Genomic DNA, 14,956 nt, shown 5'->3' on the forward strand with positions numbered 1-14,956 from the left:
GTAGTTTTTCCTTTTCCCTTTTTGCTCTAGACTATTTTCAATTTATTTATTTATTCATACCTTTTTATATCTCATTGTATTGATGCTCACTTTCCTATTTATAATTTTCTATAAACAATTCATGGGGTGTTTCTTAATTGTTTCAATTTGTTTTTTATAGTTTATTGTTATATTAATCACTTTGATTTTGTTCTAGTGATAAAACATTTTGTAGAGTACACAGGGATAGTAACCTACTTCCCATTTGATTGTTGAGTTATCCTCTCAATTTATTTAGGCAATATTTTAATGTCTCATTTTGTAGAGCGCTGCAGGCGCCCGTTAACGATCCGGGGCCTGCAGCGCTGCTAGCATGGGCCGGCCCACTAGCGTGCTGCCTCAAGTTTTTTTATTTTTTTTACAAAAATAAAAATATGAAATAAGGTTTACATATTTAAAGAAAAAAAGTTCATCCAACTTAGCAAAAGTTCATTAAATTTGAAAAAAGTTCATGGAACTGAAAAAACAATTCATCCATTTTCAAGAAAAATGTTTATTAAATTTTGAAAAAGTTCATCAATACTCAAAAAAGTTCATCAATCTCAAAAAAGTTCACAGAATTTTCAAAAGAAAAATCATCCATGGCACTTAGATGGGCCGGCCCATTTACGGACGCCACAGGCGCCAGTTAACAAAATGCACGTTAACTGGCGCCTGTGGCGCCAAATAGGAAATGCCCTTGGGAATGGCTTGCAACGAAGAAAAAAAAGATCAGCGACTGCTTGTGGCGGAAAAGAAAGATTGTTGGCGCCACAGCGACGAAAGGACATTGTGGGTTCTCCCCCTCGAGGTTTGTGGTTGAGAAAAGGATCGGATGAGCGGAGAATAAAGGGGGAGCAAGTTCTTTTTTCTAGAAATCTAACACGTAATGTAACAAACCAAACGGATCGCTAGTGTGTGCTTTCCATTGTTAGGGCATCTTCTACACCGACTCTCAAACCGTCTGCATCCGTCGGGCCACGCAAGTCATTCAACATGGGCATATATCGGTCCGCCGAGAGGTTCAGACGTATTTTCTCTCGCAAACTGAAACTAAACTTGGGGGGGGGGGGGGGGGGAGATATGCCCTATAGGCAATCATGTATGATGATATTTTCTATGTGTTTCTGAATAATGATAGTCCTTGGACGTTATCAATGATGTGTATCAACAGTACAGGACTTGTTTGTGGGACTATGCATTGCATGATGACTGTCATAAAAGCTCCCTAGTCGAAAGGGATGTGCGAACGCGCAGACGACTAGACTAGCATATGACACGTTGGATGGCTCTGTCTCATTGTTCATGGAGCATTGCATGCTAACTGGATAATATGGACTCGGAAGGATCTGATCGGATTCGATGTAGTCAGATCCGAGTCGGACAGACCCGACTATGAGACGCGGCGAATAGGTCATCTGTGAGTCTCTAGTACAACATACGTTCTACTCCCTCCGCTCCGAATTACTTGTCGCAAAGATGGGTGTATCTAGATGTATTTTAGTTCTAGATACATCCATTTCCGCGACGAGTAATTTGGAACGGAGGGAGTATGTCCTAAGACCTGAGTTGGCGCATGTACTCGGGATGGTGAAAGACCTGCTTTGGGCCAACCAAACACTACTTCATGACTTGGTAGTTACAAAGGTAGGTTTCGTGCTTGTCCAAACCCATGTTGCGAGACATGGTTGAACAAGATGGGATATGCCCCTCTGACCAGGTGAGATATACTCTGGGCCCCTCGTGTGATCCGACCACGAGAAGCATGACCATGCGACAAGGATTATGAGATAATTCGGTTTGTGATCGGCATCACTGGAACGAGAAAGAGGCCAGGATGCAACAAGAATGACAATGTCCCCTTGATCCTGAGAACATATATCATGTGGCAAAGGGAACATAAGTGTGATGTACATGTTCGCCTAACCAACTTCATCAGACACTTGGAGTCGGCATGCTTTGCTAGAGACCGCTACCGGCTAGCTGAGCCGGATGTGATCTGACTCGCGACCAAGTGAACGAGAACCTAAGGGGTCGGGCACTTAAGGAAAGGGACATGTGAGGCCGAATTCGACTCCATGAGTCAAATGTGATCCTTACTCGGACTCGGATCCAGAGCGAACAGACTTTGGGCTTTAGGATCCGTGTGAGGCCCAAGTGTTGAGCCGGCGACAGATACTTATATAAAGTGGAGGTGCGACACACTCATTTGGTTGATCGCTTCGACGTCGTCACTAGGTTTTGCATGTGTTGCGAATAGGCACCTCCATTCGCCGCGGACTATGTGACCGGACCTAGCAGTCCGCTGCACGATGTTCCTCTTGCACGCGCAGATACCTTTAGGGGCGGTTCACTTGCGCTGCTCCGACGAATCAGTATGTGGGATCTCACAACCGGATGTTCAAGGGAGAAGGAGGAGACGATCCACGTGGACACGCTGCCTCAACTCTACTTCTGCTGCACGACACTGTGCATCTAGTGGTAATGATTTATGATCCATTCCTGTAGTATGTTCCCGATTGTTTTACGCGTAAAAATATTTATTTTGTAGTCAATGCACCTAGCGTAGAACCCAACAGGGGGGAGGTGTCGCGGGAGTCCGGACACGCGAAATATCGCTCTCTGACCCCCCCCCCCCCGCCCCTGGTCCAACTAAAAAGAAGGTAGAGTCCACACTTTTGTAGCAACCTGCATATTCGCGTCAAAATCCCTCACTTTTTTTGTCCATCCCCTGCCGCTCTCCATCCAATTCTCGCTCTTTTCTCCCAACCTCTCCTTTCTTCCGCCGCTGACGCATAGAACCATCGAAGATGAAGACGGTGAAGGTGCCGGAGGATCCAAACATCACGCTCGCCCAGAAAATCAGCTCGGCTACGCGCGTAAACTCGCTGCGTCAAAGCAAAGGCCGCAAAATAGGAGAAACTCAAGAGGCGGTTGGGTGGTGGCCGCGGTGGTCGTGGCGGACATCGCCATACTTGCCCTTTTTTGGTTGTGATCCGGCATGTGATCTGGCACTGATGTGATCCAATGTGCCGTGTGGATCAGACTAATTTAAATTTAAAATTGCACTTTACTGATGGACATATACATGTTAATTTTGGATGGCGGTCTTCTCCATCCGTGTCCCCGTGAACGGACATGGAAGAAATTTGCGGGTCGTTTCCCTTAGTTTGTGTATTTGTAACCGATGGCATATCCTGGACTGGACGGATGACCAATGCGACGAGATCATCATGCCACGTATCGATACGGGGAACCGCAAAATTCGCACAGCTCTCTGTACTTGTGTGCTATGTCTTCCCGTTCAAGTTTCGTACTAGTGCATGTGCAACACACCGGCTACACAGGAGAAGAGAATCTCAGGAGTGCTCCCACAAGCTCATGCCGCCATCCTGGTCGTCGTCCACCGCCGTCGCCGCGCCCAGCCTCGGCGGGCTCATCATCAGCCCCTCCGCCATGCTCGCCAGCAGCCGCGGCATCTCGAAGACGTCATCCTCGTCCACGACGCGGCCCTGTTCACCCGCACCGCAGCTCCCGGAGCTGCCGCCGGCGTCGACAACCATTGCCGCAGCCGCGGCCGCGGCCGCCCGTATGTCGTCCGGCGCGCACGAGACCGGCGCGGGCCGCGTCAGCGCCTCGCCGGGGAAGTTGAGCGCGGGGCCGGCGGCCTGGGCGCCCCGCAGCGCCAATGCGGCGACGTCGTACGCGGCGGCGGCCATCTCGGGCGTCCGGTACGTGCCCAGCCAGATCCTGCTGGCCTTGCCCGGCTCCCGGATCTCCGACACCCACTTGCCGCCCCTGAACCGGATGCCCCGGTACACCGGGTGCCTCGTGTCCGCCCGCGCCCGCCTCCCCGTCAGCGCCACGCCCGCCTCCTCCCGCTCCTCCGCCATCCGCACACGACAATGGCAGTTGCAGGCCGTGATTGTGTGATGATACTCGGATCACGGCGAGGGTTTAAAAACAGAGTGGCCCGGTGGTGCCAATGGCGGGGAGAAACAGGAAAGAATTTCAGGGACGCGTCTCTCCTGGTTGCTTCCTTTGCTAGGGATTAGCTGGGGAGCACAAGAGAGCATAAAGTTCAGATGATCTTTCTTGGCGGGTGGTCGAATGGCGAGCCGCCACGTCGGGGCCGTCCTAGGTTGTTAAGAATGTCATTAGTGCGTCGCCTTTACAGGTCTGTTAAGAATATCCGGTGAGCACACGTGTTGATCTGTCAGTGTCACTCCGGTTGACTGGGGATAGTTTAGTGGGTCAGAGGATCACTGTCAGGTTGACTCGTTCTACCGGAGCCCCGATCGACGACAGTACCATGCATGATCATAATCCACCACAGGGAAGATGGAAGGGATGAAGGGGCAGAGGTTATTAAAATAGCAAAAAATTCAAAAAAAATTCTAATTTTCTTGTGGTGCAAAATGGTCATGTGCGTGATGTCCTTGCAAAATTTGATGAAGTTCGGACATTCAAGAAGCTCGTGACAAAAAAAGACAAAGTTTAGGCATGTGAGAAAGTTTAGGCTTCTTGGATCTGATAGCCAGGGAATGGGCTAAGGGTGCAGGAGGTAGGATTGCGGTCGAGCGTTGGCAGAATAAGTTGTGACACTTGAGAAGTTTTTTGCGTGGGTGGGCTAAGAATCTTAGTGGGATGTATAAGGTTGAAAAGGAGAGGCTCCTTACACTTATTCAATCCCTGGACCTCAAAGTTGAGTCCACGATTCTTCCTACCACGGAGCTTCATGCAAAGCTTGAGGCGGAGATGAGATTGAAAGAGCTTCTCCGTGAGGAGGAATTGAAGTGGGCTTTGCGGGCTAAGGTTCGCAAAGTCGTCCAGGAGGACGCAAATACTCAATTCTTTCACATGATCACTAATGGCAATCATAGAAAGAAGAGAATCTTCCAGCTTGAACAAGATGAAGGGACGATTCTAGGACAAGAAAACCTAAAACTCTACATTACCGAATACTATAAACAGTTGTTCGGACCTCCGGAGGATAGTTGTGTATCCCTGGATGATTCTAGGATTGAGGATGTGTCTCAACTTGCTGCTGATGAGAATGACATTTTCACCGCCCCATTTACGGAGAAGGAGGTGTTTGATGCTATTTCCCTGATGAAAAATAATAAAGCTCCTGGGCCGGATGGTTTTCCGGCGGAGTTTTATAAAAAATGCTGGCACATTATTAAGGGGGGTTTGTTACCGATGTTCCATGATTTATTCTCGGGACAGCTTCAGCTATTTCACCTGAATTTTGGAACAATAACCCTGCTTCCTAAGAAAACGGAGGCTATGAGGATTGAGCAGTTCAGGCCGATTTGCCTCCTCAATGTTAGTTTCAAAATTTTCACCAAGGTTGGGACTAATAGGCTCACGCAGATTGCGCATTCTGTGGTGCAGCATTCCCAAACTGCTTTCATGCCGGACAGAAACATCCTAGAAGGGGTTGTGGTCCTTCATGAAACGCTCCACGAAATTCACTCTAAAAAACTAGATGGAGTCGTTTTTAAGGTGGATTTCGAAAAAGCGTACGATAAAGTCAAATGGCCTTTCCTTCAACAGGCATTGCGTATGAAAGGTTTTGATGAAACCTGACGACATCAGGTCGAGTCGTTTACGTAAAAAGGGAGGGTTGGAACTAAGGTAAATGACGACATAGGTCATTATTTCCAGACACATAAGGGCCTGAGACAAGGAGATCCGATGTCCCCTATTATGTTCAACATTGTAGTTGATATGTTGGCAACTTTGATAGGAAGGGCTAAGGAGGCTGGACAGGTGGGTGGACTGGTACCTCGTCTTGTTGATGGTGGTGTGTCTATCTTACAATACGCTGATTATACGATCATCTTTATGGAGCATGACTTGGAAAAAAAGCAAGGAAATATTAAAGCATACCGGTCTAAGGTGTACTATGCCCTATTCTTTATTTGAACAAATTGACCAGCGTCTACAGAGCGAATTCTCCTACAAAAGCGAATCGCTCTCCCTGTTTTGTATTAGAGCCATATGATCCAGTACCCGCGCACAGAGGCTTACTGATAGGCAATTGTTCTTTGGCGTGTGGACTTTGTCTTGGGGTATCTACCTACCTCCTATTACAACTACCTTAGCGGTTCCCGAAAACCAACTCCACACCATCGTAACGGCTGACAAACACATGATGAGAAAATGAATAAGTTGTGCTAAATCGAGGACGCCGCTTTTTGCATAAAAAGTAAACTGAGTTTCGCTGAAAGGCTGGGGTAAGCTCATGTTCATTACGCACCTCGAGCGGAGGGTGGCTCGCAGGTCGCTCGCTAGGTCGCCGTTAATCTGATAATTCACGGTCCTCGACGAGTCCCTCCTTATGTATATGCCTATGTTTCTCTTGTTCGGTTCTTCTCCGATAGACTTACCCCTGAACTTTCCTCTGCTGTGAGTCCCTAGTGGATAGTACATGGTGACCAGTAAGCGGAAATTAAGACTGGCACCTGTTTACTCGACTCTCGCATTCTTGGGGGTCTCTTGTAGGTGTGTCGAAATGACATTTAGGAAAGCGAGCTAGTCACTGTTGCCCCAGAAGGCCGAGTGCGCTAGAGGTTTTGGGATTGGTATGTGGTTGGGGCAGAGCGATGAAATCAAAAGAAAATACAGACTCGCAAGGTTGTGATGTAGGCTCGAATATCTATCATGTTCGGACCTCGATCCAATAGAGAAGACCAAGGGGGCTTTATCTTGCCCATTAATAAGGCGGCTCATCCTCGAACCTTGGAGTTCCAAGAACATTGATGTCTCTCAGCATAGTGGTGCGCACGATGCCAATACTGGCTCGCCAATAATTACCGAATCTTGTGTAGGAATTTGGTGAAGAGTGCTTTGTTGTGTGCTCTAAGATCTAGAACGCCAAGACCACCAGCATCCTTGGGTAAGCATACTTGTTCCATTTGACAAGGCATTTGCCAAATTTATTGATGTCCTTACCATACAAAGAAAACTTCTGCCAGATTTTTCAAAATGATCCAGATGGTGAAGGGCACCCTGATACAACACATGGCAAATATAGGTAGTGCAGTGATGATAGCCTTGAGGTGAGTGAGTCTACCTGAATATGACATCATTGTTGCAATCCCAGATAACCTTTTATCCAATCTAGATACCATTGGCATGAAACTCATCAACTCTTGGTCTGGTGGACCCCATTGGCAGCCCAGATAAGTGAAAGGCATGCTTTCTTTTTTACAGCCCAAAATATTGGCAAGTTGAGTGTGGCTTTTTCATCAGAGATGTTAATGGGTACAAGAGAGGATTTGGAATTCACCTGTAGGCCAGTGAAATTCTGAAAATGTCTTTAAATCTCCATAACATGTGAAATCTGATGAGGCACAACTGCCATAATAATTAAGGTGTCATCAGCATATTGAACAATAGGGTATGCATGGAAGCAGGTTGCTCAATGGGAGTATTGATGTGGCCATTGTGCCAAGCTTGGTTAATCAGGATCTGTAGCAATTCAGCAGCAATAACAAATAAAAGAGGGTGAGAGAGGGTCCCCTTGTCTTACTCTACATTTGCATTTGATTTTCTTCCCTCGGTACACCATTTAAAATTACAGAAGCAGAGGCAGTCTGTAGGATGTTATTGATCCATCTAATCCATTTGTCTCCAAACCCCAGGTGTTTGAGCATGAAAAGGATGGCCCCATAGTTGATTTTGTCAAATGCTTTCTCAAAATCCACTTTGAAAATGACAATTTCTTTCTTAGACTTGTGGCACATATGGATGTACTCAAAAGACCATGCAAGACAATCCTGAATATTCCTGGTTTTGATGAAACCATATTGATTCTTGCTTATCACAGGAATGATGCATTTTTGGACTTTGTTTGCAAGTAGCTTAGTAAGGATTTTGATAGGCATACTTACCAAGGAGATGGGCCTGAAGTCATTGGGAGTTTCTGGTTTCTTTCTTAGGGATCAGGGCAATATAAGCAGTATTAACTGGAGCAAGATCCACACTCTCATGATTGGAAATCCTGAAGAAATTTATAGATACTCTCTTTAATAATATGCCAGCATTTCTTCATGAAAATGCCATTAAAACCATCAGGTCTAGGGGATTTGTCATTAGGCATAGAATTAATGAATCATCCACGTTCTTTCATATAGAAAGGTTGTTCCAACTCCTCTTGATTAATTGATCTGGATAGATGATCAATGTTGAAGTTCATCTGGGATGTGCCAGCAGTGCCAATCCTGTTTTGAATGAGTTCCACAAAATAGCTGCTTTCTGCTCATGATCATTAACAATTAGGTTATCAGTGTTGAGTAGGAAAGTAATATAATTACTTCTGAAAACATGTGTGGCAATAGCATGGAAAATTTTGGTGTTTTCATCACCCAACTGAGCCCATCTAATATTGGCTCTAATTCTCCAATATTTTCTTTTAGCCTCAAGAAGTTTATTAGTGTGCTTGATCAATAACTTCCTGAAGTTCTTCTCATGTTGAAAGAGATCTCTTTGATCTTCAATGCCATCCATGGAGCTTAACATAGAAGCACAGTTTTCAATGGTTTTATTGAGCTAGTGAAAGTTGTTTTCTCCAAATCTTCATTCCTTTTCTAATGGACTTAAATCCTAGCCACCAAGTTCTTTGCTGAGTCAGCATAGAAATGCAATTATTCTAGTAATTAGAGATCGTGTCAACAAAACCTTCAAAATCCAGCCAAAATTCCTCAAACCTGAATATGTGGCACTTGGGGATCATGCTGTCAATCTGAATATTTATGGGGACATGGTCAGAGGAAATTTTGGCCATGGGTGTGGCAAGAGTATTTGGGAACTGTGCTAGTTCACTAACTCAGATCTATTCCCCACTGCGTCTTAATATTCATGTGTTTTTGAAAAGGTAAATGGCTAAAGCTTCCCGAAGGCATCAACCTCGACTAGAAATGGGGGAACAGTTTACGGTTTCTTTTCCAAATCTAAGTGAGCAAGGACTGGGGATGAGGAGTCAGGCGCGAAGTTATCTGTCAGTATTACTCCAGTGAACTGCTGCCCCTTAGTGGACAGTCATCAGCCTAGATACACGCATTGATAATGAGTAAGTACATTACTCGTCCGTGGTGAAGTCGCATCCTCCTATTTCTTTCCAAGCTTCCTGCCATGGATACTATGTAATCTCCAAGGGCAATGAAGCGAGACAATAGCGTATTTATGGTTCGGACATAGTTAATAACATATTATCAAGACCCTGTTTGAAGATTTTCAGTTTGGTCCCTGTGTAGAGATTTTCGAGACTTCCATAACAATTAGTTGCTGATGCTAATACTGTATATCCTATAATCATAAGCAATGTGAGCTCTTGTTAGTATATGATAGGAGGTGAATCATTGGAGTTCAATTAATAGCGTCTTGTCTAAAAGGATATTATCGCATATCACAGATAGGTAATCATACAACACTGATACATGCGTGTGGTATGATTGATATTTGACCTTGTTCACACACTAAGAGCCTAAAATATACAACCCAAGTATATATAATTGTGGGACAGATCATAACAACAGACATGAGCTTTCATCAATTTTAGCCTGATATCATCCTTCACAATCTATCTATTGATAAGTGACTCTGTAACCTAAACCCGAAAGTCTATCATTTTAATGTCTATGGCTGTTAGTGGATTTCTCGGAAGAAGGAAATGACGGGATTACTCTATTAGACTATTACTTTCTTTGGGGCTCTAGAACACATATTACACACTGGGTGTGAGTGACTCAAAATGGCCTCTATGCTTCACGTGTAGAGCCGAAGAGACTCTGTAAGCAAGTGCAACCCATAAGAAAGCTCCTATCGGTAAGATGCCGCGATACTAATCCTGACACTTGCCAATAGTTCTTATTACAACTCCAATAATTAAGCTCCACATGATGCCAACTGCACCCTAGGCACGCTATTAAACCATCTTATTAGTACGGGAACAGTTGATTGGAACGTTGTTGATAACTGGAAATTAAACAAGAAGGACAGCGAGTTTAGGGGTGCGTATTTAAATGTCCGATAACCCCAATAAGGAAGAGAGGCATATTATCAGTCAGAGCTACGTGCGTTAGTTCGAGGGGACGCGTAGTCGCACGAACATCTTATAGGGTCGAGACAGTTGTTCCATCTGCCAAGACCTGTCCCATTCAGGGCCTGGATAGTTTTCCAGGGTAGACAACCCAGGTGGTGGGGGGATAATTTGGTGTGATCGGTAATCAGACTAGACATGCCGTCTTATCTTGGCTCCAAGATTGATACCTACAATCGATTTTATCTTCCTCCTGTGGTCTCAGATATTTGCTGGCTGGATTGGCTTGCACTGTGAGGAGAGCTTTGGCCAGCCTTGCCATATGGACAGTAACAATACAATGCTAAAAGTCGTGCCTGTGTAACCCTTCTCTGTGCTCGCTTGTCGAAAAGTCGGCTCTAATCATAAAGCTCGATCCGGCTTTACTTCCTCTCTGCTTAGTTCCCACAGCGGTGTGTTTGCAAAACTCAGCAAATGGTTTTCTTCGATTGATCGCTCGGAATTACTACTGAGCAGAGCTGGAACAGGTGCTAGTGAACTCGGTTGCATCGTCTGTTAACAGTCATTCTATTGCTGCTGTTTAAGGCGGTATGATCTTGCTGGAAGGCTCCTGATTGCTGGTCGCACCATCAATTGTGGGTGATATATTCTCTTAAGCAGGTCATTTTGTAGCGCAACCTAGTTTTGGGAGTTAAGATGTCAACTGGGGTTCTAGAGACACGATGATTGTAGTTCCGCGAATATTGCAGGATTCGCTTGTATACGTGGATTACGGCAGATATGCTGTCGGACATATAGCTGTTTGGCTCAACGTTCCAGTGAATATGTGCATCCCTCTAATCACGTAGATACATTAAGCGGAAAGGGTCACCAAGTCGTCAGAGAGAACTACGTTAGAGACATGTGATCTCCTCATACAGGGGTCTATCGTCACAAGGAGTCGGATACTATGGGGAATCCATCCTGATCCTCTGTCCACCTACTCATTGTTAGTTGTCTGGCTGTCAGAATGCACACCGGCATCAGGAAATAGGGTGAGCTCAGGTGACAGCAGTGGCGGGGCACACACTCATTCTGATCATGGTTCTTAGGCCAATTGCCCCACTCATGGCAGCAGGTATAACATCTCTCAGTAAGTGCAGCTCCAAGCGATAGTCTCGTCTGGTCGGGTGATAACAACTGCTTCATGGGGATGTTACGGAGAACACGTCTCGGTGTTGTCCAAAAAACCCTCATGAACAATAGGAGAGAGGATGATGGAGTTTCCATATCCAAACTTGGGGGTACGAGGATTCCTCATCAACCACCAAGTTGGCCAATGGAGCTCCCGGGGGACAGTAATATAGGTTGGAACAGGTCCATGAAATCACCCTATAGTACCGCGAACGATCGGTGGGGCAGATCTTGACGTAGAACAACCAATGCTGCTACGCGCACACAAGGTATTCGCATACTCCTACAATACACATCTCGACCTAGACAGATAGAATCCTAGCTTTGTCCTCTCGCGGTCCCTTGTTCCATATACGCGCAATCTACCTATTGAGGACTCGTCGGGTAGATGGGTACAAACTCTAGCCCACTCCGGCGGTTCATATCAGTGGGCTAGACTATACATCGACTGGAGCCAAACATCATAGGGTACAGGGTTCGCACGTATCCGGTAAAGTTCGATGCTCTTCCTTCTGTGATTCCTCAATTCGGGTATGTCCTCAGGTGAATGACGAAGACGGAGTTCGCCGAATCTCAGTAAGGGGCTAATATAACTAATGGTGGAGCCAATCTTCCGATGGGTGAAAGCAGTTGTTTAAAACTGAGATGCATGGGCCAGTACCTATAACCAACATCTGGAAGGTATGTACCAAAAGTTGACTCTCCATACCCTTGGCAGTGGTCAACTGCCGTGCTACTTCACATGTGTTACGATACGTATTGCAACTCTGGGGTATCTCGCCGTAGGCGGTGAAGATAATGCTCGATAGCAGGGAACAGGTGCAAGTTGATGGGGCAGGAACCGAGCATGCAGTACTCCAGGCAGGGCTTCGCCAAGCACTATGAGAAGAGTGAGTCGGAGTTGTACCAGAGTCTGCATCGCAGTTAAGCCGTAGAAGGTATACGCGAGCGGGAGCAGGGAGGCATTGCCAAAGGGCTAAGGGTGATCCGCTGAAGGGATCCTCCGCCTGGATACCCGTAGCCTCCGCCCTGCACCTACCTATTAGGGGTCCTGATAGCAGCGTTAGGACCCCGGAGGGGGGGCGCAGGGGATGATCGGGGGCGCTGCCCGGGCCCTAGGAGATGCCAATTTCTCCTAGTGGTGTGCACTAGCTAGGGCAAAGCCTAGCAAGACAGGCGGTCGGGGTCCTCTTACACCGGAGGGAAGATCCACTCCTCCCTCTAAGGCACTTGGAAGATAAGCAGCCGGGTGGCGACCCCTTCCGCCCCTTCGTTCTAGGAACTCTTATAAGGTCGCTCTATCAAGGGCTTCACCCCCACCCTAGCGCATGTTATAGCGGCCCTAGAGTTAGGCGCCTGTTGTCCGCGAGAAATGTGCGCGGGCCGCAGTAGCCCGCCAGGTCCTGCATCTTTCTCGGCCGATCATGCGTGGCATTTCCTTATCACACACTTTCATGGATAGCCCCGAGGGTGACCTAGCGCTCTGTTGGCTTCCCACGCTACTGCTATACATGAATAGCTGTAGCGCTCTCTGGGAAAGGGCGCTACTGATATTATCTGCAGCGCTGTTTGCTGGGACGCGCTACTGGTAAGGAGGCGCTTCTGCTAAATTTCCCCCCTCGCTACTACTAGTTTATTTATTAGTTTTTTTCCTGCATATTAGTTTTGTATTTGTTTTGTATTTGAATAGGCTTTATACAATAATCTTTAGCATATCATACACATAAAAATGTAATCATAGCATATACATACAATTAGTCTCATCAAATCATGTCATCATCATAATCATCATCCAACACAAAGTGGTCTCTCGTCATCATCTCGAAAATAGCGATACAAGTCTCGATTGCTTGCAAATACATCGTCATCCATCTAAACAATGATATACGTGAGAATAGCTATCACTTTGAGAACATGAGTTCGTATCCCTCTCTCGCATGCATTAGCGTGAACCTAAACTAACTACTGTCTGTCGCTCGGAAACCGGAAACCGGTACACCTGGGCGGCCTGACACTCCAGCCACTTGTCGTATATATACTCCTGGCGTAGCACTTCTTCACCATCTATGATCTATGCACCTACATCATCACATGAGTCGATGATATGCAACATATATAGTTGAGCAACAGAAAGAGACAGACTTGGCAAAAATAGAAACAACATATCATAAGCATAAATAACAAAGTTCATCGTACCCCAAAATGCCCTAACTAGAGTGATTTTCGCTAGTCGAGGAGGAGGACGGTTTAATTACATCACAAATAAAGTTTCACCGTGCATAACTCAAAGTTTTGTCATACAGAAAGTATGGACTAAACGGACACATTGTCATATATCGACAATCACTCCAACATGTCGTTCCATCCATCCAAGTCAGGGAGATAGTCCCCGAGCCTAGTGAAAGGCTTCAGGTCGAGACGCTGAGAGGCTATCCATATTCGGATGTCTTCCCGCGACATTTGTCCTTCTCCGTAGAACATCCCTGTTTTTCCGACGACCTCCTTCATGATGATTTGGGCAAGTTCGTGCTGGATGCCCAGACTCACGGCTTCCACGTCCTCCTTGGCCCATTTGGACCTCTTTCTGCCGAGGTGGTGGCTCCCAAAGTTCCTCTCTTGAAGCCCCTTCATGTACTTAGACTTCTTTTGGCATCTTCGGCCTCGCAAGCCTCCTTGAATATTTGAAACTGCTCTTCCGTGATTGTCGGATTATCCTTTACAATCTCGGAGTAGGGTTCCTTCTTTTCGATGATCCTTGCTTTCACTCAATTTTTCCAGGTGGCCAACACGTTGCTAAACTTGGTCATGGCATGTTTGTTTATCTTCTTCATTGTCGGGTCCTCATCTGGATCTTTATAATCCTTCTCATTCCGGCCTGGGAACAAGATTATCTGGTGAAACTTCTTTAGGAGGGAGCTCCTCATATTTTCTATCTTCTGTAGTTTCTCATCATTGATGGTGGCGATTGTCCGTACGATGCAGCCTATTTGATTGCCGTAGCATCGACGCGCTTCCTCTGGCGCCGTTGGCTCAAAATTGCCGTTGTCCACCTCCGTGACCACCACTCTAGTAGTCCTGAGTTTGTTAGGAACCCGTTGCCTCTTTGCTTTCGGTTCTACACCGGCTCCGCTCCCTGAGGCAGCGCCGGTCTCAGTCTCAGCGCCGGTCTGAGTCTGAGCGCCGGTCTCAGTCTCAGCACCGGTCTGCGTGTCGTTCTCAGTCCCCGGTGCCACCGGTGGGCCCAGCAATAACATCGGTTGATCGTCGGTAAGGCTAAAAAATTCGTCTGCCGCCCGGTAGGCGTCGTCGCAATCACCAGAACCCTGTCCTTCATCGTTGCTAGCCATGTTTCCTATGATTAAATCTAGTCAATTAATTCTAGACCTAATAAAATGAATAATGACATAAAAAGGCCTATTGTTTTGCAGGAATGTTGACTCCTTCCTGGTGCGGCAAATCATGGGCACTCGATATGTCCTAGTTTGTAGCACAAGTCATGCTGAAATTCACGGAAAATTTCGGCATGACCTTTGCTAAAAAGTGTGGGGAGAGACGATGGCGGGGAGGTGCTCGGTGACGGAGGCAGGGGCGGAGAGGGTGGGCTCGGGCACGGGCAACGGCGGTCCTGGGCGGGATCGGGCGGCGGTGAGGTGGAGGGCACCAGCGGTGACGTCTCGGGCGGTCTCGGGCGGCGGCGGTGAGGCTGAGGGCGGCCTC

General features: G+C 46.7%; 1 protein-coding gene across 1 annotated transcript; it reads right to left on the reverse strand.

Moving 5' to 3' along the window:
- Nucleotides 1–3,254: 3,254 nt before the first annotated feature.
- LOC125506406 (ethylene-responsive transcription factor ERF025-like) lies at nucleotides 3,255–4,335 on the reverse strand. Its single transcript, XM_048671224.1, has one exon. It carries the CDS (start codon nucleotides 3,909–3,911, stop codon nucleotides 3,378–3,380), a length of 534 nt encoding a protein of 177 aa, XP_048527181.1. The 5' UTR covers nucleotides 3,912–4,335; the 3' UTR covers nucleotides 3,255–3,377.
- Nucleotides 4,336–14,956: the final 10,621 nt, after the last annotated feature.

Source organism: Triticum urartu, chromosome 5, assembly GCF_003073215.2.
Source record: "Triticum urartu cultivar G1812 chromosome 5, Tu2.1, whole genome shotgun sequence".
NCBI lineage: Eukaryota > Viridiplantae > Streptophyta > Magnoliopsida > Poales > Poaceae > Triticum > Triticum urartu.

Excerpts from the sequence above, each read along its gene's own strand:
- LOC125506406 (XM_048671224.1), bottom strand. The coding sequence starts at position 3,911 with ATGGCGGAGGAGCGGGAGGAGGCGGGCGTGGCGCTGACGGGGAGGCGG.